This window comes from Bos javanicus, chromosome X, assembly GCF_032452875.1.
Source record: "Bos javanicus breed banteng chromosome X, ARS-OSU_banteng_1.0, whole genome shotgun sequence".
NCBI lineage: Eukaryota > Metazoa > Chordata > Mammalia > Artiodactyla > Bovidae > Bos > Bos javanicus.
Window position 1 is genome coordinate 39,394,988 of NC_083897.1, and position 25,554 is coordinate 39,420,541.

General features: G+C 40.4%; 1 protein-coding gene across 1 annotated transcript in view; it reads right to left on the minus strand.

The window, feature by feature from the left end:
• Positions 1-409: 409 nt before the first annotated feature.
• The window catches only part of PRDM7 (PR/SET domain 7), a 30,446-nt gene continuing 5,301 nt past the window's right edge, over positions 410-25,554 (minus strand). The window contains exons 3-8 of the mRNA XM_061408358.1: positions 15,447-15,496; positions 4,296-4,452; positions 3,356-3,457; positions 2,871-3,142; positions 1,881-1,948; positions 410-757 (exon numbers count right to left, since the gene is read on the minus strand). Coding sequence (XP_061264342.1) covers positions 493-757; positions 1,881-1,948; positions 2,871-3,142; positions 3,356-3,457; positions 4,296-4,452; positions 15,447-15,496 — 914 coding nt within the window. The 3' untranslated portion in view covers positions 410-492. The remainder of the gene's footprint in view (positions 758-1,880; positions 1,949-2,870; positions 3,143-3,355; positions 3,458-4,295; positions 4,453-15,446; positions 15,497-25,554) is intronic.

Here is a 25,554-nt window from a genome sequence, read left to right on the forward strand (position 1 = left end):
AGGTGTTATCTCTGCAGAGATTCTGCTACACCATCCTGCTCCACACCCCACCCCCTGCTCACTCTAATCTGAGGCACTTTTCCTGCACCAGTTTTGCTTAGAGCACCAGCCCCTGTCTAGTATGAATCCAGTGCTGCCCCAAGGCAGTGGTTCTGTCTGTTTCAGTGCATGGGGCCCTAACTGGCACAGAATATGAACTCACATGACAACAACCTGAAACAGTAACTGAATGCAAATCACTGTACACATGTCACTTAGAAATGTGGAGTAAATGAGGGAGAAACAGGTAAAGGTGAGAGTGCTGGTAGGTGCTAGAAAACTTGCTTTAAGCTTCTAAGACTTTCAGCAGAAGGTGATGGTACAGGTTTTTTGCATGAAGTATTGAAAATTAGAACTAACATTTTAATATAAATATTTTTCATAACAGTCATGAAATGAATCAAATTTTGAGGAATTTTAATTGTGACTTGACTGACTTTACATCAGATTGTACTATGGTTCAGAATCGGACCTGGGAAGCTCCCCAGAATGGGGTGGGGTGCTGGAAGAGGGGTGACCCTCTACTCCCCCGGCTGCAAACATGCTCTTCCCCCTGCTTTCACACTTGATGCCAAGTTTCTCGCCATACTCGTCCCCATACCAGACCAGCAGCTCACAGCCAGGCCTGACCACCTGGCAGGTTCTGTAGAAGATCTGCCCATGATACTGGAAGGCCACCAGGTTCTGCTCCTCATAGTGTCGGGCACAGTTCACATACCTGGGGTTGAGGCCAAGAAAGGGAAAGAAACCACAGGTGATGAGTCCCCTCTACTGTCAGACCATGCCCAGCTCCTTGCCTTCAGGCTGAGGCCACCATGGCTCCCACTGCCCCTCATGGGGACTGTCTGTTCACACCTTTGACCATGGCATGTGAATTCCTATTTCCAGATCCTATTTCTCATCCTCTTCCTAGCTGGAATGCTTTCCTCTCCTTACCTAATTAGCCATTGTACAGAGCCCAGTTCCAGACTTGTTTCCACCTGGACTGTCCGTAAGACTGGTAACCTCCAGCTCCTCTAAACTCTGAATTAAGTTCTCTTTCATTTCACAGGACTTGGTGCTCTTAGGCTAGCATGCATCCCTCAGCACTCACCCCAACCTGCCTTTTCTCCCGAGGCTTTTCTCCAATCTCCCCATGTGTATCCAGGGTCCTATTCACTTGCCAACCCCCTCCCATGGAAACTTGTAGAGTGCTCTGACATAGCTTGAGACACACCACAGTAATAGTTTATTCACTTTCTCTCTGCATTGATGAAAGGAGAGGCCCTCAGAGAGGGGGCATGCTCATGGCCATTCTGCCCCACATTCCTCCCCAGGCCTCAGGGCCCACTTCTCACTGGAACCGAGCCTAGGGAGGTTGTTGCCCACGTGGACTCAAGGTTTCCCATTTTAGGTTATCCTGGCACTGTGCAGTTATTCAAAAATAGAAAAATTAAGGTTACTATTTGTAAAATCAACTGGCTCATGTCTGTCTTCAACATCTTCTCCAAAAGGACATGGGTTGTGTGATCTGCTTCAGTAATGAAGTTCACTGTCTAAACTGGGGCATAAGGTGCTTGGTAAGTGTCAATTAAGTGAATTAAAGTGTCCCTGGTGAATCTAGACTCCTCAAGTTGTTTTCAAGTACCTCAGTTTTGTTGAGCATATAGACTTATATTTTGAGGGCACATGCTATATTTTTTTTCTTTTCTTTCTAACATATTTTGAAATGAAAGAGCATGATATGGAGGGAAAAGAGGAAAGAAGATGTAAAAGCTATTGAGGGAGACGGGTTGAGAAGGAAAGGGGTGTGGGCTTCAGGGAGGAGTGGAGTCTACAAACTGCAGACTCATTGCACTCACCTCATCCAGTTGGCCAAAGACGTGTCCTTTCCATCCACATACTCGTAGCTGTTTCTCCCTTTGGTGATCTGAATGTCAGAAAAGAGATACAAGCTTTCATCTTTATTTATTTTTTTGGTGGAAGTAATAGAATAAATTATTCCCTCTGCTGTCATTCTGCTCTTCAGCCTGCATGGATTCAGCTTCCAGTCAGACCACATAGTAAGCTCCTTAATCATAATTTTAAGTCTGAGTCTATTGGCACATTGAAGGCAAGGGCTCCACAAGGAAGGAGTCACTTCTGTATGCCTGTACTGCTGTCTCTCACCTCTCCTCTGATCTTTAGCTAGAAGTCCTGTGTGCCTGTACCACTGTCTCCCACATTCCACTGATCTTTATATAGAAGTCCTGTGTTCATGTAGTCCAGTAGTCATGTATGGATGTGAGTTGGACTATACAGAAAGATGAGTACTGAAGAATCCATGCTTTTGAACTGTGGTGTTGGAGAAGACTCTTGAGAATCCCTTGGACTGCAAGGAGATCCAACCAGTCCATCCTAAAGGTGATCAGTCCTGGGTGTTCATTGGAAAGACTGATGTTGAAGCTGAAACTCCAATACTTTGGCCACCTAATGCGAAGAGCTGACTCATTTGAAAAGACCCTGATGCTGGGAAAGATTGAGGGCAGGAGGAGAAGGGGACTACAGAGGATGAGATTGTTGGATTACATCACTGACTCAACAGACATGGGTTTGGGTAGATTTTGGCAGTTGGTGATGGACAGGGAGGGCTGGTGTGCTGCGGATCATGGGGTCGCAGAGTCAGACACGACTAGCGGTTGAACTGAACTGAATCTGTGTTCATGCCCAGTGCACACAGTACACAGGGCTGACTGTGTCATTGCCGACCATGTCATCACCATCTGCATCCTTTAATGTAGATATGAAGTACCCCTCCCAACACACACAAGCGATTAGTGGCCAGAGGACATAGAAAGAGGGTTATTTCTCACCAGCCAGGAGTATCCACTGTTGATGGCCTCTTTATCATCTGTGATTTGGCCCTCGTAGGGGCCAAAGTGCAGGCCCAGAGGCAGATGAGACGCCTCGTTCCACACTCCAAGCCCAGCCTCAGGGATGCCTGACAGTTTGATACTTAACCCAGGGGGCAAAGTGAGGACTGAGCGGTTGGCATGCCCCTTTTCCACTGCAGAGTCCTTTACAAAGGTTGGGGGCCCGTGGGCATCACAGCTGTCAATGAAGAAGTTCTGACACTCCTGACAATCTGGAGGTGAGAGCAACAGGGATGAGGGGAGGTATAGTGATGTTGGTGGTCGTAAAGACCTTCAGAAAGAACTGGGGAACTCATGGCATTTGGCCTTGATCCTGTACCCCAAGACATAGAGGAAGGGGATGATAGGAGAACCAAATGGTGAAGTGAAGTTATTGGATCAAGGCCTCATAACCCCTTCATGAATGGGCCAGCGGGGTCACTCACAGAGGTAGTCATCATCCTGGGGCTCGCTGACCTCTTGGTACACATGGCCCTTTCTTTCTCGCAGACTGTACCTCTTCATGTCAGTCTCCTTTCTTCTGAGTTCTAAGATGGAGAACAGAAGCTAAGCAAGGATGGTGGGGTCTGGAGAGTTAGTCACTGTTTTATCAGAAAAAAACAGTGATCTGTGAGATCTCATACTTGTCAGCTATACACTTTGTCAAAACTTTTTCTTTCCATTTATTTTTCAAACTTTTACTTTTGTATTTTATTGTTTTCATGTTACATTATTTATTTATTGGCCACACTGCATGGCCTGTGGGATCTTAGTTCCATGACTAGGAATGGAACCCACACTTCCTGAAGTGGAAGCATGGAGTCTTAACCACTTAACCACTAGAAAGTCCCTTCTCTATACTTTGTTTGTTCTGCCTTTATCTAGTAGTTCAGGATACTGAGATTCCACAGATGCCCAGTTCAGTGTTATCTTCCTGCACTTCCTGTTAGTAGGTTTTACTTCCCAACCTTCTTACTTAGGAAATGGTTCACTGACACATCTATTCAGAAAATAAATGTTAAGGGCACATGACATATAAGGCATTGAGCAGAGGTCTGGGCATAAACACTAATAAAGCATGGTCCCTATTATCACAGCTGGATTTATTGAACCACTTGTATGTGTCAGCAGTATTGCATTTAATGTAATGCTTTCAAACACTGTATGAGTTATGTATCCTTATCTTCACTTTACAGATGAACAATCAGGACCTCAGAAAATGTATAAGATTTTCCTCAGGTCCCAGTGCTAACTTCATGTCTCAGATCAGTCCACCTTAAACCCATGTCTACCCAAAGTCCACACCACACACCTACGCCATACTTTTTACCTTTTCTACAGGAATTAGAGGAACCAATTAGAGCAAATCTCCAAGTTTTCTCTTACCGACTTTTTGTCTGGAGTGCTGTTCAAGGGTCCTTGTTTCTCGGGGAGGGTTCGCTGGTTTCTGAGCCCACTTGGAGCCACTTGTATTCAGCAATTTTGCTGCTCCTTGCAATTTCTTCAAACTGGACACCTTACTTAATGGTCCCCTGGACTTTCCCTTAGATGTGAGTAAAAGAGAATATGTATTTCTTTAGTTCTTTAGGACTGTATGAAGTGTTTTCACATGCATGACTTTAGTTAATACTTTTAAAATTATTGGAAATACCTGATGGAGGGGAAGTCTGAACACTGGAATGTAAAACAAGGACCTAAGTGGGTAATGAATCAAAACTATAATTCATATCTTAAGGTTATTCCCCTTCAATATTCTGCATAAAGGTAAGAGCAAGGCAGGGAGAATAGTTGGAGGTCAGGGAAAGAAGAGGGTAAGGGCTCATAAGGAAATCCGTGGTTTTTCTATTAATTAGTGGATGTTTGATGGTTGAGGAAGGATGAAAAATTACAGAGGGGACAAAACACATCTGGAAAGTATGGTGACAAAGCAGTGAGATTGAGAAGAGAAAAACGACTGGCAGAAGGACATTTAGACAATAAAGAAAATGAGCTGAACGTTGCAGGTTGCTATGTCCTACAATGTTCGAATTAAAGTAGCTGGACTCATCAATTCTGCTTGAAGAAGGCTGTACGACTAGCTGGTTCTCCTCAATTTCCTGATGCATAAATAGGTATACATTCTAATTCTCAATGTTACAGTGGACATGAAATTTAATAATATTCAACAAATCGTTGTGTGAGCTATTTAATACAGTATGAATGTCAGCATACACCCTTGCCATCAATATATTCCCTCAACTGCCTTTATAATTGAAGTCTAGCTCACAAATACTATCTTCAGCATTCCTTGAATTCTTATTCCTAGATGAAAACTTAAATGTGGAGTCACTCATTCACAAAACATTCAGGAGGCCCTCAGGGGCTTTGAGCTGAGCCTGGACTTCTGAGAATTAAGGGGTATGGGCTAGGCTCTCAAAGCTGACAACACAGGGGCAGGCTAAACAAATGATTCCATACAGGATAGTTGCCTAATCAGAGCTCAGAGGAAGGGCTTGTTACTTCCTCCTACAAGAATAAGCATTTGAAATCATGTGCAGATGATGAGTTTCTACTCAAAAGCAAGTAACCTATGTGAAGTCCTTCAGTTACCTTTTTTTTTTTTTTTTGGCCACTGACTTAGCAGTTCATTTATCACTGTTATTTTTTTTTCTTTACAATATTGTATTGGTTTTGACATACATTGACGTGAATCTGCCACGGGTGTAGATATGGTCCCAAACCTGAACACCCCCCTCCCACCTCCCTCCCCATCACATCTCTCTGGGTCATACCAGTGCACCAGTCCCGGCACCGTCTCATGCATCAAACCTGGATTGATGATTCGTTTCACATATGATAATATACATGTTTCAATGCCATTCTCCCACCCTCGCCCTCTCCCACAGAGTCCAAAAGACTGTTCTATACATCTGTGTCTCTTTTGCTGTCTTGCATACAGGGTTATTGTTAACATCTTTCTAAATTCCATATATATGTGTTATTATACTGTATTGGTGTTTTTCGTTCTGGCTTACTTCACTCTGTATAATAGGCTCCACTTTCATCCACCTCATTAGAACTGATTCAAATGTATTCTTTTTAATGGCTGAGTAATACTCCATTGTGTATATGTACCACGGCTTTCTTGTCCATTCATCTGGTGATGGACATCTAGGTTGCTTCCATGTCCTGGCTATAATAAACAGTGCTGCAATGAACATTGGGGTACATGTGTCTCTTTCAATTCTGGTTTCCTCGGTGTGTATGCCCAGCGGTGGGATAGCTGGGTCATATGGCAGTTCTGTTTCTAGTTTTTTAAGGAATCTCCACACTGTTCTCCATAGGGGCTGTACTAGTTTGCATTCCCACCAACAGTGTAAGAGGGTTCCCTTTTCTCCACACCCTCTCTAGCATTTATTGCTTGTAGACTTTTGGATAGCAGCCAATCTGACTGGCAATAATGGTACCACAAGGTGGTCTTAATTTGCATTTCTCTGATAATGAGTGATGTTGAGCATCTTTTCATGTGTTTGTTAGCCATCTGTATGTCTTCTTTGGAGAAATTTTTATTTTGTTCTTTGCCCATTTTTTGATTGAGTCATTTATTTTTCTGGAATTGAGCTGCAGGAGTTGCTTGCATATTTGGGAGATTAATTCTTTGTCAGTTGCTTCATTTGCTATTATTTTCTCCCATCCTGAAGGTTGTCTTTTCACTTTGCTTATAGTTTCCTTTGTTGAGCAGAGTTTTCAATTTTAACTAGGTCCCATTTGTTTATTTTTGCTTTTATTTCCAATATTCTGGGAGGTGGGTCACAGAGGATCCTGCTGTGATGTATGTCGGAGAGTATTTTGCCTATGTTCTCCTCTAGGAGTTTTATAGTTTCTGGTCTTACATTTAGATCTTTAATCCATTTTGAGTTTATTTTTGTGTATGGTGTTAGAAAGTGTTCTAGTTTCATTCTTTTACAAGTGGTTGACCAGTTTTCCCAGCACCACTTGTTAAAGAGATTGTCTTTAATCCATTGTATATTCTTGCCTCCTTTGTCAAAGATAAGGTGTCCATATGTGCATGTATTTATCTCTGGGCTTTCTATTTTGTTCCATTGATCAATATTTCTGTCTTTGTGCCAGTACTTCCTCAAGACTCAAGACTTCCTCCAGGGAGCATCTGTACAGCCCTCTGTCCGTCAGAAACTCAGCCATATACCAGAACCCCAAGGACGGCCCTTCTAGCTCCTTCTCCCATCTGATGGCTCCTCCTCTGGCCTCCAGTTCCCGGCAAAAAAAAAAAAAAAGATGACTGTGGTTTTGTAGTAGAGCCTGAAGTCAGGCAGGTTGATTCCTCCAGTTCCCTTTCTCAATTTTGCTTTGGCTGTTCGAGGTTCTTTGTATTTCCATACAAATTGTGAAATTATTCGTTCTAGCTCTGTGAAAAATACCGTTGGTAGCTTGATAGGGATTGCATTGAACCTATAGATTGCTTTGGGTAGTATACTCATTTTCACTATACTGATCCGTCCAATCCATTAACAAGGTATATTTCTCCATCTACTTGTGTACTCTTTGACTCATTTCACTAGTGTTTTATAGTTTTCTATATATAGGTCTTTAGTTTCTTTAGGTAGATATATTCCTAAGTATTTTATTCTTTTCATTGCAATGGTGAATGGAATTGTTTCCTTACTTTCTGTTTCTATTTTCTCATTGCTAGTGTAAACAAAGGTAAGGGACTTCTGTGTGTTGATTTTATATCCTGCAACTTTACTATAGTCATTGATTAGCTCTATTAATTTTCTGGTGGAGTCTTTAGGGTTTCCTATGTAGAGGATCATGTCATCTGCAAACAGTCAGAGTTTTACTTCTTCTTTTCCAATCTGGATTCCTTTTATTTCCTTTTCTGCTTTGATTGTTGTGGCCAAAACTTCCAAAACTCTTTTGAGTAGTAATGGTGAAAGTGGGCACCCTTGTCTTGTTCCTGACTTTAGGGGAAATGCTTTCAATTTTTCACCATTGAGGATAATGTTTGCTGTGGGTTTGTCATATAAAGCTTTTATTATGTTGAGGTATGTTCCTTCTCTTCCTGATTTCTGGAGGGTTTTTTTTTTAATCATAAATGGATGTTGAATTTTGTCAAAGGCTTTCTCTGCATCTATTGAGATAAACATATGGTTTTTATTTGTCAGTTTGTTAATGTGATATATTACCTTGATTGATTTGTGGGTATTGAAGAATCCTTGCATCCCTGGGATAAAGCCCACTTGGTCATGATGTATGATATTTTTAATGTGTTGTTGGATTCTGTTTGGTAGAATTTTGTTAAGGACTTTTCCATCTATGTTCATCAGTGATATTGGCTTGTAGTTTTCTTTTTTTGTGGCATCTCTGTCTAGTTTGGGTATTAGGGTGGTGGTGAGCTCATAGAGTGAGTTTGAAAGTTTACCATTCTCTGCAATTTTCTGGAAGAGTTTGAGTAGGATAGGTGTTAGCTCTTCTCTAAATATTTTGGTAGAATTCAGCTGTGAAGCCATCTGGTCCTGGGCTTTTGTTTGCTGGAAGATTTCTGATTACTGTTTCAATTTCCATGCTTGTGATGGGTATGTTAAGATTTTCTATTTCTTCCTGGTTCAGTTTTGGGAAGTTCTACTTTTCTAAGCATTTGTCCATTTCTTCCAAGTTGTCCATTTTATTGGCATATAGTTGCCAATAAATATTAGTCTCCTATGATCCTTTGTATTTCTGTGTTGTCTGTTGTGATCTCTCCATTTTCATTTCTAATTTTATGGATTTGATTTTTCTCCCTTTGTTTCTTGATGAGTCTGGCTAACGGTCTGTCAATTTTATTTATCTTCTCAAAGAACCAGCTTTTGGCTTTGTTGATTTTTGCTATGGTCTCTTTTGTTTCTTTTGCATTTATTTCTGCCCTAATTTTTAAGATTTCTTTCCTTCTACTAACCCTGGGGTTCTTCATTTCTTCCTTTTCTAGTTGCTTTAGGTGCAGAGTTAGGTTGTTTATTTGACTTTTTTCTTGTTTCTTGAGGTATGCCCATATTGCTATGAACCTTCCCCTTAGCACTGCTTTTACAGTGTCCCACAGGTTTTGGGTTGTTATGTTTTCACTTTAATTCATTTCTATGCATGTTTTGATTTCTTCTGTGATTTGCTGGTTATTCAGCAGCGTGTTGTTTAGCCTCCATATGTTGGAATTTTTTAATCGTTTTTCTCCTGTAATTGAGATCTAATCTTACTGCGCTGTGGTAAGAAAAGATGGTTGGAATGATTTCAGGCTTTTTAAATTTACTAAGGCTAGATTTATGGCCCAGGATGTGATCCATCTTCGAGAAGATTCCATGTACACTTAAGAAAAAGGTGAAATTCATTGGGAGTGAAATGTCCTATAGATATCAATTAGGTCTAACTGGTCCATTGTCTCATTTAAAGTTTGTGTTTCCTTGTTAATTTTCTGTTTAGTTGATCTATCCATAGGTGTGAGTGGGGTATTAAAAGTCTCCCACTATTATTGTGTTATTGTTAATTCCCCCTTTTATACTTGTTAGCATTTGTCTTACATATTGCAGTGCTCCTATGTTGGGTGCATATATATTTATAATTGTTATATCTTCTTCTTGGATTGATCCTTTGATCATTATGTAGTGTCCTTCTTTGTGTCTCTTCACAGCCTTTGTTTTAAAGTCTGTTTTATCTGATATGAGTATTGCTACTCCTGTTTCTTTTGATCTCTATTTGCCTGGGATATATTATTCCAGCCCTTCACTTTCAGCCTATATGTGTCCCTTGTTTCGAGGTGGGTCTCTCGCTGACAACATATATAGGGGTATTGTTTCTGTATCCATTCAGCCAAAGTCTTTGTCTTTTGGTTGGGGCATTCAACCCATTTACATTGAAGGTAATTATTGATAAGTATGATCCCATTGCCATTTACTTTATTGTTTTGGGTTTGAGTTTATACACCCTTTTTGTGTTTCCTGTTTGGAGAAGATCCTTTAGCATTTGTTGAAGAGCTGGTTTGGTGGTGCTGAATTCTCTCAGCTTTTGCTTGTCTGTAAAGCTTTTGATTTGTCCTTCATATTTGAATGACATCCTTGCTGGGTACAGTAATCTGGGTCGTAGGTTATTTTCTCTCATCACTTTAAGTATGTCCTGCCATTCCCTCCTGGCCTGAAGAGTTTCTGTTGAAAGATCAGCTGTTATCCTTATGGGAATCCCCTTGTGTGTTATTTGTTGTTTTTCCGTTGCTGCTTTTAATATTTGTTCTTTGTGTTTGATCTTTGTTAATTTGATTAATATGTGTCTTGGAGTGTTTTGCCTTGGGTTTATCCTGTTTGGGACTCTCTGGGTTTCTTGGACTCGGGTGACTATTTCCTTCCCCATTTTAGGGAAGTTTTCAACTATTATCTCCTCAAATATTTTCTCATAGTCTTTCTTTTTATCTTCTTCTTCTGGAACTTCTGTGATTCGAATGTTGGGGTGTTTAACATTATCCCAGAGGTCTCTGAGGTTGTCCTCATTTCTTTTAATTGGTTTTTCTTTTTTCCTCTCTGATTAACTTATTTCTACCATTCTATCTTCTACCTCACTTATCCTATCTTCTGCCTCCATTATTCTACTGTTGGTTCTCTCCAGAGTGTTTTTGGTCTCACTTATTGCATTATACATTATATACTGACTCTTTTTTATTTCTCCTAGGTCCTTGTTAAACCTTTCTTGCATCTTCTCAAATCTTTCCTCCAGGCTATTTATCTGCAACTCCATTTTATTTTCAAGATTTTGGATCATTTTCACTATCATTATTTGGAATTCTTTATCAGGTAGATTCCCTATATCTTCCTCTTTTGCTTGGTTTGGTGGGCATTTATCCTGTTCCTTTACCTGCTTGGCATTTCTATGCCTTTTCATCCTGTTTGTATTGTTGTGTTTGGGCTGGCCTTTCCCTATTCTGGCAGTTTGTGGTTCCTCTTTATTGTGGTGGTTCCTTGCTGTTGGTGGGGTTGAATGGTAGGCTTGTCAATGTTTCCTGGCTAGGGAAGCTTTTGTCGGTATTCTGGTGGGTGGAGCTGGATTTCTTCTCTCTGGAGTGCAATGAAGTGTCCAGTAATGAGTTTTGAGCTGTCAGTGGGTTTGTTGTGACTTTGGACAGCCTGTATATTGAAGTTGAGGGCTATGCTCCTGTGTTGCTGGAGAATTTGCATGGTATGTCTTGCTCTGGAACTTCTTAGCCCTTGGGTGGTGCTTGGTTTCAGTGTTGGTATGGAGGCATTTGAGGAGCTCCTATCAATTAATGTTCCCCGAAGTCAGGAGTTCTCTGGTGTTCTTAGGATTTGGACTTAAGCCTCCTGTCTCTGGTTTTCAGTCTTATTCTTACAGTAGCCTCAATTCTCCATCTATACTACACTGATGATAAAACATCTAGGTTAAAGACGAAAAGTTTCTCCACAGTGCAAAACACTGAGAGAGGTACACAGGGTTACATGGAGAAGAGAAGAGGGAAGAGGGAGATACAGGTGAACAGGAGGAGAAGGGGGGGGAATCAAAAGGGGAGAGAGTGAGCTAGCCAGTAATCTCCTTATGTGCTCTCCACAGTCTGGATCCCTCAGAGATGTTCACAGTGTTACAAAGAGAAGAGAAGATGGAGGAAGTATACAGAGGTAGCCAGCAGGATAAAAGGGGGAATCAAAAGGAGAGAGACAGATCTAGCCAGTAATCAGTTTCCAAAGTGTTCTTCACAGCTCAGAATACACAAAGAGATTCACAGAGTTGGGTAGAGAAGAGAAAGGGGAGGGAGGAATTAGAGGCAACCTGGTGGAGAAAAAGGAGAGTCCAAAGAGGGAGAGAGCATTCAAGCCAGTAATCTTGCTCCCAAGTAAAAACAGGTACTGAAAATTGTGTTCTTTAGTTACAAAATTGATAACAAATACCAAAAAGCAAAGATTAAAAATCTAGTGTAGAGGTTAGATTCTCAAAAAAAAATATATATATATATATATATACACCTGAAGTTTGCTTTTAAAATAGTTTTTTTTTTTTTTGCAAAGTAATAGTAGGTTATAAAAATGAAAATTAAAGGAGTAATAGAGGTCTTAAATATTAAAAAAAATTTAAAAATGGATAGTAGTAAAAATATATCTAGGACTTTCTCCACTGTTGTTGTGGACAGTGTGTGGTCAGTTCATTTTCAGATAGTTCCTTGATCTGGCTTGTACTTCACAAGATCTATAGGACCCTTCCTACGTTCAGTTCAGTTCAGTCGCTCAGTCGTGTCTGACTCTTTGCGACCCCATGAATTGCAGCATGCCAGACCTCCCTGTCCATCACCAACTCCCGGAGTTCACTCAGACTTATGTCCATTGAGTCGGTGATGCCATCCAGCCATCTCAACCTCTGTCGTCCCCATTCTCCTCCTGCCCCCAATCCCTCCCAGCATCAGAGGGATTTTTCAATAAGTCAACTTTTCCAATAAGTCAACTCTTCTCACGAGGTGGCCAAAGTACTGGAGTTTCAACTTTAGCATCATTCCTTCCAAAGAACACCCAGGACTGATCTCCTTTAGAATGGACTTGTTGGATCTCCTTGCAGTCTAAGGGACTCTCAAGAGTCTTCTCCAACACCACAGTTCAAAAGCATCAGTTCTTTGGTGCTCAGCTTTCTTCACAGTCCAACTCTCACATCCATACATGACTACTGGAAAAACCATAGCCTTGACTAGATGGACCTTTGTTCGCAAAGCAATGTCTCTGCTTTTGAAGATGTTATCTAGGTTGGTCATAACTTTCCTTCCAAGGAGTAAGTGTCTTTTAATTTCATGGCTGCAGTCACCATCTGCAGTGATTTTGGAGCCCCCCAAAATAAAGTCTGACACTGTTTCCACTGTTTCCCCATCTATTTGCCATGAAGTGATGGGACCAGATGCCATGATTTTAGTTTTCTGAATGCTGAGCTTTAAGCCAACTTTTTCACTCTCCTCTTTCACTTTCATCAAGAGGCTTTTAGTTCCTCTTCACTTTCTGCCATAAGGGTGGTGCTATCTGCATATCTGAGGTTGTTGACATTTCTCCTGGCAATCTTGATTCCAGCTTGTGCTTCTTCCAGCCCAGCGTTTTTCATGATATACTCTGCATATAAGTTAAATAAGCAGGGTGACAATATACAGCCTTGATGTACTTCTTTTCCTATTTGGAACGAGTCTGTTGTTTCATGTCCAGTTCTAACTGTTGCTTCCTGACCTGTATATAGGTTTCTCAAGAGGCAGGTCAGGTGGTCTGGTATTCCCATCTCTTGTAGTTGGTGCTAACTACAGGGTTTTAATCTATTGCACCTGTTACTTCCAAGGAGGTTCCCTATGTTTCAGCTTCTTCTGTTTGCTGGTCTCTTCAGTGTCTAATTTCCGCCCTGACACAAGGGGTTGGTGGTGATCACTTTTTTAGGCTCATTTGTTCAGTCATGCTGTGGGGATGGAGGAACACTGCCAACAAATATCACTGGAGTGTGCTTGCAGTGGCTCGGCCACACTGGGTTTGCCCATGCTCATGGCGTGTGTGCTTTCCCTGTATACACTGCTTAGGCTCTGGGTTGCTTTGCTGGGAACTGTCTGAGGCAGGCCCTAAGTTGTATGCACTTCTCAGGTCTAAACCACTCAGGTTCAGGTTCTTGGGTACTCCACAGAGGCACAGACTTGATTGGGCCTGTGTTTTGTGCTCTTCCCAGGTCTGGGCAGCTCAGGTGAGCAGGTGCTTGGTAGGCGCGGTTGCCCCCAGGTGGGGGCTGCAACTTATTGCCTCCCCCATCCCAGCTGCTTGGTTTTCTGGGTGTACAACGGGCATGCCTTCCAGGTGTGCTGTGCATCTCTTCTGGGGCACTGATCTCTGCCTGCAACCCTCCCGGCAGATGTTGACCGACCAGAATCCCAAGAAGTCTTGGTTAGCAACAAAGCCTGCTTGCAGTTTGGTAGAGGATGCCTCTCTGGGGCCGCTATTGACCTTTTCTGGCTCTGGCTGCCCCCGCCTGCCTGTCTCCAAGGGGGGATGGGCTGGTCCGCAGCCGGCTACCTCTGCTCAGTCCTTTGTTCTGTGAGCGGGCCTGGTTGTGTCTTAGGTTAGGGCTTTTCGTGGGATAGCTATCCCACAGTCTGGGTTGCTATCTCAGGTTAGTTCCCTCAGATTGCCTTTGGGGCATTCAGGCCTGGTCCTTACCCTAAGCAATGCAGCCTATACCTCCCTGTCTGGCCCCCGTTTGGTAGTGGCGGGTGCAAGTGTCTGCACTGCTTCTCGGCTGAGAGTTGTCGTTAGGCACATAATCTGTGGGTTTTAATTATTTATTTATTTTTCCTCCTTATGTTGCCCTCTGAGGTTCCAAGGCTTGCCACTGACTCGCCAGTGAGAGTGTTTCCTGGTGTTTGGAAACTTCTCTCTTTTTAAGACTCCCTTCCCAGGATGGATCTCTGTCCCTACCTCTTTTGTCTCTCTTTTTATCTTTTATATTTTTTCCTACCTCCTTTTGAAGACAATGGGCTGCCTTTCTGGGTGCCTGCATTCAGAAGTTGTTTTGTGGAATTTACTCAGCATTCAAATGTTCTTTCGATGTATTTGTGGGGGAGAAAGTGGTCTCCCTGTCCTATTCCTCCACCATCTTAGGACTGCATCCTACAGTTATTTTCTTATTGTTTTTGAGTCTTAAACCTGAGGTTTGTCATGGCTGCGAGTTGCTTCCTCTTATTAGAGTGGGAGGCTCTGAGGTAGGGATCATGTCGCTTTCTTCATCTTGGACTGTCCATTCTACAAACTGCTCAACATATCCTTAAGCTTCTTCATCTTGGACCATACACTCTACAAACTGTCCAACATGTCCTTAAGCGTCTTCATTTTGGACCGTCCACTCTACAAACTGCCCAACATGTCCTAAGGCTTCCCTTAGTCAGATGTCTTAGCATATCCCTCACTCAGTTCGGTTCAGTCGCTCAGTTGTGTCCGACTCTTTGCGACCCCATGAACCGCAGCACGCCAGGTCTCCCTGTCCATCACCAACTCCCAGAGTCCACCCTCACTAACACAGCACAAAAGAACTGAGTTTTAAAACATCTCTCAGGTGAATGATATAAAGATGTATGAATTAGATGTATGAATAAACTTTATTGACCTATGAATGTTTTAACCAGTTTGTAAGGGGTTTAGAGAAGGTGCTTTGGATTAGATTGCGTTACCATTGATACGTAATCAAACATTTTTTTAAACCTCAGTTCCTTGATCTATAATGATGATAGCTATATACCTACTTATAGGTACTGTAGGATTATTTTAAGGTTTAAGTAAGTTTATTCACATAAAAGGCTTAAAGTCTATAATATTGTGAAAATAATGTAACAAATAGAACAGCCTACTATTGTTGCTGTTCTTACTAACTATAAAGATGGTGATGATATCAGGCATTGTGCTAAAGTTTCAGGACAGGAAGGCAGCAGTCTCCAGGATCTCTGTTTTTTCCTATTCTCACCTGTGACTGGATCCATGAAGAGGATTTTTTTGTCAATAGGATTTAGGAAATACTCACCTTTTGGTGTTTTCTGTGCTCCATTCTGAAGGCCTTCCTAGAAGGTTTACCTAGAAAATGATGAGAAACAGTGTTTTGGTGGGTAAATATTTCCAATCTCTGGGCATTCTAATTAAGGACAAAGAATTCTGAGCCAGAGAGTGACAAGAACAAGGAATAGCAAAGGAGGAATGGAAACTGATTTCTGTATCATCAACTCCTATGCTTCCACTGGGATCATTACATAATTTTCTTAAAATTAAAAAAAGAAACTTCATTTGTGCTTCATCTGAGGTCCATAAAGTATATAATAAATTTACTAGCCTTTCATGACAAAAATATTCAACAAAGTAGAAATAGACAGAAGTGACTGCAATATAATAAAGGTCAATGTGAAAAGTCTGTCTCTAACATCATAGTCACCAGTGAAAAGCTGAAAACTTCTAAGATCAAGGGAAAAAGGCAAGGATGCCCATTCTCAACATTTCTATTCAATATAATATTAGAAGTCCTCGACAGGGCATTAGATTAGAAAAGGAAACCAAAAACTTCCATTTGGAAAGAAAGAAGTAAAATTATGTCTGTTCACAGACGACATGATTTTAAAAAATCTTTAAAATTCTACACACACAAAAAAACCTGCACAGAAAGTTGCACAGTACAGAATCAACATTCAAATACCTTTCCATGCATGAACAATCAACATTCCAGAAAGGGAAATTAAAAAAAAATCCTATTTATATTTTTAAAGCTGTAGTCAAGAGCTAATTTGAATTAAAAAAAATTTTTTATTTATTTATTTGTGCCAGGTCTTTGTTGTGGCATGTAGGATCTTGTTCCCTGCTATGGGACTGACCCCAAGTTCTCTGCATTGGGAGTGTAGAGTCTTAGCAAGTGGACCCCCAGAGAAGTCCCGATAATCTTATTTATAATAGTATCAAAAAGAATGAAATAATTGGGAGTAAACTTAAGGAGATGAAAGAATTATACATTGAAAATTACAAAGTATTGCTGAAAGGAATCTGACACAACTAAATAGAAAGGCATCTCACATTTATGGATTTGGAGACTTAATATTATTAAGCTGTTCATACTACCCAAAGCAATTTAAAGATTCAGTGTCCTATTAAAATCCCAATGGAATTTTTTTCAGATATAGAAAGTCCATCCTACAGTTAATACGGAATCTCAGAGGACCCCAAATAGACAAAATAATCTTAGAAAGAACAGAAAAACTGGAGGTCTCTGATTTCAGAACATATTACAAAGGTACAGGAACCAAAAAGCGTAGTTTCAGCATAAAGTGCGTGCTTAGTCACTCAATTGTGTTGACTCTTTCCGACCTTTTGGACTGTAGCCCACAAGGCTCCTCTGTCTAGGGGATTTCTCAGGCAAGAATACTGGAGGGGATTGCCATTTCCTTCTCCAGGGGATCTTCTTAACTCATGGATTGAACCTGCATCTCCTGTGTCTCCTGCATTGAAGCAGATTCTTCACCTGCTGAGCCACTGAGGAAGCCCACTGGCATAAAGACAGAGGTACCAATCAATGGAACAGAATAGACAGCCACAAGTAAACGCTTGGATACATGGTCTAATGATCTTTATCAAGGGTGTCAAGACAACAGGGAAAGTTTAATCCCTATAACAAATGGCCCTGGAGAAACAAAATATCCATATGCAAAATAATGAAGATCTTACATCACAAAGAAAAATCAACTCAGAATGGATTAAAGATCTAAATATAAGACTTGATAAGGGGGAGGAGCCAAGATGGCGGAGGAGTAGGACGGGGAGAACACTTTCTCCCCCACAAATTCATCAAAAGAGCATTTAAACGTCGAGTAAATTCCACAAAACAACTTCTGAATGCCGGCAGAGGACATCAGGCACCCAGAAAAGCAACCCAACTCTTCGAAAGGAGGTAGGAAAAAATATTAAAAACAAAAAAAAAGAGACAAAAGAGGGAGGGACGGAGTTCCGTCCCGGGAAGGGAATCTTAAAAAGAGAGAAGTTTCCAAACATCAGGAAACCTTCTCACTGCCGAATCTGTGCCGAGCTTTGGAAGCACAGAGGGCAACATAACAGGGAGAAAAAAATAAATAAACAATTTAAAACTCGCAGATTGCGAGCCCTACGGTAACTCCCCCAGCAGAGAAGCAGCGCAGACGCCTGCATCCGCCATTAGCGAATCGGGGCTGGGCAGGGAGGCGCGGCGTGGGCTGCATCGCTGAGAGTAAGAATCTGGCCTGAATACCCTGAGCGCTATCTGAGCGAAATAATTTGGGCTAGCAAACCAGACTGTGGGATACCTACCACGCGAAAAGCCAGCCCTAACCTAAGACCGCCAGGCCCGCGCACGGAACAAAGGACTGAACAGAGATAGCCGGCTGCAGATCTTCCCCCTCCGGTGACAGGCAGCCAGAGCCGGAAGGGGGCAATCGCAGCCCCAGAGAGACATTATCTATAAAATTGTAAGCAGGCTTCTTTGCTAACTAAAACTTCTTGGGGGTCTGGACGGTCAACATCTGCCTGAGAAGGTGCGCCGGTTTTACATCCAGATAACCGAGTGGCGGGGAGGCGATAAGTCGCAGCATTGGCGCTCGCCTGGGAAGAGCAAATTGGCGCTCGGACCTGGGAAGAGTACAAAACGCAGGCCCAACTGAGTCTGCGCCTCTGAGGACTACCCGAGTGCCTGAACCTGAGCGGCTTGGACCTGGGAGGTGCATGCAGCCCAGGGCCAGCCTCGGATTGTTCCCGGCGGAACAACCTAGAGTCCGAGCAGTGTGGACAGGGAGGCTACACGCGCCGTGAGCGGGGGCAGACCCAGGGTGGCTGAGGCACTGCGAGCCCACGCCAGTGTTATTTGTTTGCACCCTCCCTCCCTCCCTCCCCACAGCGCGACTGAACAAGTAAGCCTAAAAAAAAAAAAAAAAAAAAGTGTCCTCCACCGTGCCCTTTGAGTCAGGGCGGAAACCAGATACTGAAGAGACTAGCAAACAGAAGAAGATATAACAGAGGGAAACGCCTTGGAAGCTACAGGCAATAGATCAAAACCCTGTGGTTACTACGGACTACATAGGAAGGGGCCTATAGATCTTGAGAAATATAAATTTGACCAAGGAACTAGCCAAAAATGAACTGAACCCACAACACCCACAAAAAAAGAAACAAAAAAGTCCTAGATATATTTTTATTATTTTTACGATCATTCTTTCTTTTTTTTTTTTTTAAAAAAAAAATTTTTTAAGTCCTCTATTGTTCCTTTAATTTTCACTTTTATAACCTATTACTTTGCAAAAAAAAAAAAAAAAGACCCTATTTTTTTCTTCTTCAGCAAACTTCATATATATATATTTTATAATTTTTTGACCTTGTTTTTTTTGTTGTTGGTTTTTGTTTTTTTCTTCTTTTCTTTAACATTGTATTTTTGAAATTCCAAACTCTACTCTAGATTTTTAATTTTCGCTTTTTGGTATATGTTATCAATTTTGTACCTATAGTTTTTTTTTATATAATTTCTGTGATTTTTTTTTTCTTCTTCTTCTCTGTTTCTTTCTCTTCTTCTTTTATATAACATTGTATATCTGAAATTCCAAACTTTACTCTAAATTTTCAATTTATGCTTTTTGGTATTTGATATCAATTTTGTACCTGTATTTTCTTTATAATTTTTGTGACATTGTTCGTATTTGTTTGTTTGTTTTCTCTCTTTATTTTTCTTCTTCTTTTTTTTTTTTTTTTAACATTGTATTTTTGAAATTCCAAACTCTACTCTAGATTTTTAATTTTTGCTTTCTGGTATTAGTTATCAATTTTGTACCTGTACTTTCTTTATAATTTTCACGACCTTGTTTGTTTTTGTTTGTTCATTTTTTCTCTCTTTCTTTTCCTTCTTCTTTTCTTTAACATCGTATTTTTGAAATTCCAAACTATACTCTAGATTTTTAATTTTCGCTCTCTGGTATTAGTTATCAATTTTGTACCTGTACTTTCTTTATAATTTTTGCAACCTTGTTTGTTTTTGTTTGTTCGTTCTTTCTCTCTTTCTTTTCCTTCTTCTTTTCTTTAACATCGTATTTTTGAAATTCCAAACTCTACTCTAGATTTTTAATTTTTGCTTTTATGTATTTGTTACCAATTTTGTACCTTTAAGGACCCAATCTTCAGGACCCATTTTTCACTAGGGAGTGAGATTACTGGCTTGACTGCTCTCTCTCCCTTTGGACCCTCCTTTTTCTCCACCAGGTCGCCTGTGTCTCCTCCCTAACCTCTCTCTACTCTACCCAACTCTGTGAATTTCTGAGTGTTCCAGACGGTGGAGAACACTTAGGGAACTGATTACTGGCTGGATCTGTCTCCCTCCTTTTCATTCCCCCCTTTTATCCTTCTGGCCACCTTTGTTACCTTCCTCCTTCTTCTCTTCTCTGTATAACCCCGTGAACATCTCTGAGTGGTCCAGTTGTGGAGTGCACATAAGGAAGTGACTACTGGCTAGCCCACTCTCTCCACTATTGATTCACCTCATCTCATTTGGGTCACCTCTAACTCCCTCCTCCCTCTTCTCTTCTCCATGTAACCCTGTGAACCTCTCTGAGTGACCCTCACTGTAGAGAAACTTATCATCTTTAATGTAGATGTTTTATCAATGGTGCTGTATAGAAGGAGAAGTTTTGAAACTACTGTAAAAATAAGACCGATAACCGGAAGCAGGAGACTTAAGTCCAAACCCTGACTCCAGGGAACTCCTGACTCCAAGGAACATTCATTCACAGGAGCTCATCAAATGCCTCCATACCGACACTGAAACCAAGCACCACACAAGAGCCAATAAGTTCCAGGGCAAGACATACCAAGCAAATTCTCCAGCAACAAAGGAACACAGTCCTGAGCTTCAAGATACAGGCTGCCCAAAGTCACCCCAAAACTATAGACATCTCATAACTCATTACTGGACATTTCATTGCACTCCAGAGAGAAGAAATACAGCTCCACCCACCAGAACACCGACACAAGCTTCCCTAACCAGGAAACCTTGACAAGCCACCTGTACAAACCCACACACAGTGAGGAAACGCCATAATAAAGAGAACTCCACAAACTGCCAAAATACAGAAAGGACACCCCAAACTCAGCAATTTAAACAAGATGAAGAGACAGAGGAATACTCAGCAGATAAAGGAACAGGATAAATGCCCACCAAACCAAACAAAAGAGGAAGAGATAGGGAATCTACCTGATAAAGAATTCCGAATAATGATAGTGAAATTGATCCAAAATCTTGAAACTAAAATGGAATCACAGATAAATAGCCTGGAGACAAGGATTGAGAAGATGCAAGAAAGGTTTAACAAGGACCTAGAAGAAATAAAAAAGAGTCAATATATAATGAATAATGCAATAAGTGAAATTAAAAACACTCTGGAGGCAACAAATAGTAGAATAACAGAGGCAGAAGACAGGATTAGTGAATTAGAAGATAGAATGGTAGAAATAAATGAATCAGAGAGGATAAAAGAAAAACGAATTAAAAGAAATGAGGACAATCTCAGAGACCTCCAGGACAATATTAAACGCTACAACATTCGAATCATAGGGGTTCCAGAAGAAGAAGACAAAAAGAAAGACCATGAGAAAATACTTGAGGAGATAATAGTGGAAAACTTCCCTAAAATGGGGAAGGAAATAATCACCCAAGTCCAAGAAACCCAGAGAGTACCAAACAGGATAAACCCAAGGAGAAACACCCCAAGACACATATTAATCAAATTAACAAAGATCAAACACAAAGAGCAAATATTAAAAGCAGCAAGGGAAAAACAACAAATAACACACAAGGGAATTCCCATAAGGATAACAGCTGATCTTTCAATAGAAACTCTTCAAGCCAGGAGGGAATGGCAAGACATACTTAAAATGATGAAAGAAAATAACCTACAGCCCAGATTATTGTACCCAGCAAGGATCTCATTCAAGTATGAAGGAGAAATCAAAAGCTTTTCAGACAAGCAAAAGCTGAGAGAATTCTGCACCACCAAACCAGCTCTCCAACAAATACTAAAGGATATTCTCTAGACAGGAAACACAAAAACGGTGTATAAACTCGAACCCAAAACAATAAAGTAAATGGCAACGGGAACATACTTATCAGTAATTACCTTAAATGTAAATGGGTTGAATGCCCCAACCAAAAGACAAAGACTGGCTGAATGGATACAAAAACAAGACCCCTACATATGTTGTCTACAAGAGACCCACCTCAAAACAGGGGACACATACAGACTGAAAGTGAAGGGCTGGAAAAAGATTTTCCATGCAAATAGGGACCAAAAGAAAGCAGGAGTAGCAATACTCATATCAGATAAAATAGACTTTAAAACAAAGGTGGTGAAAAGAGACAAAGAAGGTCACTACATAATGATCAAAGGATCAATCCAAGAAGAAGATATAACAATTATAAACATATATGCACCCAACACGGGAGCACCACAGTACGTAAGACAAATGCTAACAAGTATGAAAGGAGAAATTAACAATAACACAATAATAGTGGGAGACTTTAATACCCCACTTACACCTATGGATAGATCAACTAAACAGAAAATTAACAAGGAAACACAAACTTTAAACGATACAATAGACCAGTTAGACCTAATTGATATCTATAGGTCATTTCATCCCAAAACAATGAATTTCACCTTTTTCTCAAGCGCACATGGAACCTTCTCCAGGATAGATCACATCCTGGGCCATAAAGCTAGCCTTGGTAAATTCAAAAAAATAGAAATCATTCCAAGCATTTTTTCTGACCACAATGCAGTAAGATTAGATCTCAATTACAGGAGAAAAACGATTAAAAATTCCAACATATGGAGGCTGAACAACACGCTGCTGAATAACCAACAAATCACAGAAGAAATCAAAAAAGAAATCAAAATTTGCATAGAAACGAATGAAAATGAAAACACAACAACCCAAAACCTGTGGGACACGGTAAAAGCAGTCCTAAGGGGAAAGTTCATAGCAATACAGGCACACCTCAAGAAACAAGAAAAAAGTCAAATAAATAACCTAACTCTACACCTAAAGCAACTAGAAAAGGAAGAAATGAAGAACCCCAGGGTTAGTAGAAGGAAAGAAATCTTAAAAATTAGAGCAGAAATAAATGCAAAAGAAACAAAAGAGACCATAGCAAAAATCAACAAAACCAAAAGCTGGTTCTTTGAAAGGATAAATAAAATTGACAAACCATTAGCCAGACTCATCAAGAAACAAAGGGAGAAAAATCAAATCAACAAAATTAGAAACGAAAATGGAGAGATCACAACAGACAACACAGAAATACAAAGGATCATAAGAGACTACTATCAACAATTATATGCCAATAAAATGGACAACGTGGAAGAAATGGACAAATTCTTAGAAAAGTACAACTTTCCAAAACTGGACCAGGAAGAAATAGAAAATCTTAACAGACCCATCACAAGCATGGAAATTGAAACTGTAATCAAAAATCTTCCAGCAAACAAAAGCCCCGGTCCAGACGGCTTCACAGCTGAATTCTACCAAAAATTTAGAGAAGAGCTAACACCTATCCTGCTCAAACTCTTCCAGAAAATTGCAGAGGAAGGTAAACTTCCAAACTCATTCTATGAGGCCACCATCACCCTAATACCAAAACCTGACAAAGATCCCACAAAAAAAGAAAACTACAGGCCAATATCACTGATGAACATAGATGCAAAAATCCTTAACAAAATTCTAGCAATCAGAATCCAACAACACATTAAAAAGATCATACACCATGATCAAGTGGGCTTTATCCCAGGGATGCAAGGATTCTTCAATATCCGCAAATCAATCAATGTAATACACCACATTAACAAATTGAAAAATAAAAACCATATGATTATCTCAATAGATGCAGAGAAAGCCTTTGACAAAATTCAACATCCATTTATGATAAAAACTCTCCAGAAAGCAGGAATAGAAGGAACATACCTCAACATAATAAAAGCTATATATGACAAACCCACTGCAAACATTATCCTCAATGGTGAAAAATTGAAAGCATTTCCTCTAAAGTCAGGAACAAGACAAGGGTGCCCACTTTCACCATTACTATTCAACATAGTTTTGGAAGTTTTGGCCACAGCAATCAGAGCAGAAAAAGAAATAAAAGGAATCCAAATTGGAAAAGAAGAAGTAAAACTCTCACTATTTGCAGATGACATGATCCTCTACATAGAAGACCCTAAAGAGTCCACCAGAAAATTACTAGAAATAATCAATGACTACAGTAAAGTTGCAGGATATAAAATCAACACACAGAAATCCCTTGCATTCCTATACACTAATAATGAGAAAACAGAAAGAGAAATTAAGGAAACAATTCCATTCACCATTGCAACGGAAAGAATAAAATACTTAGGAATATATCTACCTAAAGAAACTAAAGACCTATATATAGAAAACTATAAAACACTGGTGAAAGAAATCAAAGAGGACACTAATAGATGGAGAAATATACCATGTTCATGGATTGGAAGAATCAATATAGTGAAAATGAGTATACTACCCAAAGCAATTTATAGATTCAACGCAATCCCTATCAAGCTACCAACAGTATTCTTCACAGAGCTAGAACAAATAATTTCACAATTTGTATGGAAATACAAAAAACCTCGAATAGCCAAAGCGATCTTGAGAAAGAAGAATGGAACTGGAGGAATCAACCTACCTGACTTCAGGCTCTACTACAAAGCCACAGTTATCAAGACAGTATGGTACTGGCACAAAGACAGAAATATTGATCAATGGAATAAAATAGAAAGCCCAGAGATAAATCCACGCACATATGGACACCTTATCTTCGACAAAGGAGGCAAGAATATACAATGGATTAAAGACAATCTCTTTAACAAGTGGTGCTGGGAAATCTGGTCAACCACTTGTAAAAGAATGAAACTGGACCACTTTCTAACACCATACACAAAAATAAACTCAAAATGGATTAAAGATCTAAACGTAAGACCAGAAACTATAAAACTCCTAGAGGAGAACATAGGCAAAACACTCTCCGACATACATCACAGCAGGATCCTCTATGACCCACCTCCCAGAATATTGGAAATAAAAGCAAAAATAAACAAATGGGACCTAATTAACCTTAAAAGCTTCTGCACATCAAAGGAAACTATTAGCAAGGTGAAAAGACAGCCTTCAGAATGGGAGAAAATAATAGCAAATGAAGCAACCGACAAACAACTAATCTCAAAAATATACAAGCAACTCCTACAGCTCAACTCCAGAAAAATAAACGACCCAATCAAAAAATGGGCCAAAGAACTAAATAGACATTTCTCCAAAAAAGACATACAGATGGCTAACAAACACATGAAAAGATGCTCAACATCACTCATTATCAGAGAAATGCAAATCAAAACCACTATGAGGTACCATTTCACACCAGTCAGAATGGCTGCGATCCAAAAGTCTACAAATAATAAATGCTGGAGAGGGTGTGGAGAAAAGGGAACCCTCTTACACTGTTGGTGGGAATGCAAACTAGTACAGCCACTATGGAGAACAGTGTGGAGATTCCTTAAAAAACTGGAAATAGAACTGCCTTATGACCCAGCAATCCCACTGCTGGGCATACACACTGAGGAAACCAGAAGGGAAAGAGACACGTGTACTCCAATGTTCATCGCAGCACTGTTTATAATAGCCAAGACGTGGAAGCAACCTAGATGTCCATCAGCAGATGAATGGATAAGAAAGCTGTGGTACATATACACAATGGAGTATTACTCAGCCATTAAAAAGAATACATTTGAATCAGTTCTAATGAGGTGGATGAAACTGGAGCCTATTATACAGAGTGAAGTAAGCCAGAAGGAAAAACATAAATACAGTATACTAACGCATATATATGGAATTTAGAAAGATGGTAACAATAACCCGGTGTACGAGACAGCAAAAGAGACACTGATGTATAGAACAGTCTTATGGACTCTGTGGGAGAGGGAGAGGGTGGGAAGATGTGGGAGAATGGCAATGAAACATGTAAAATATCATGTAGGAAACGAGTTGCCAGTTCAGGTTCGATGCATGATGCTGGATGCTTG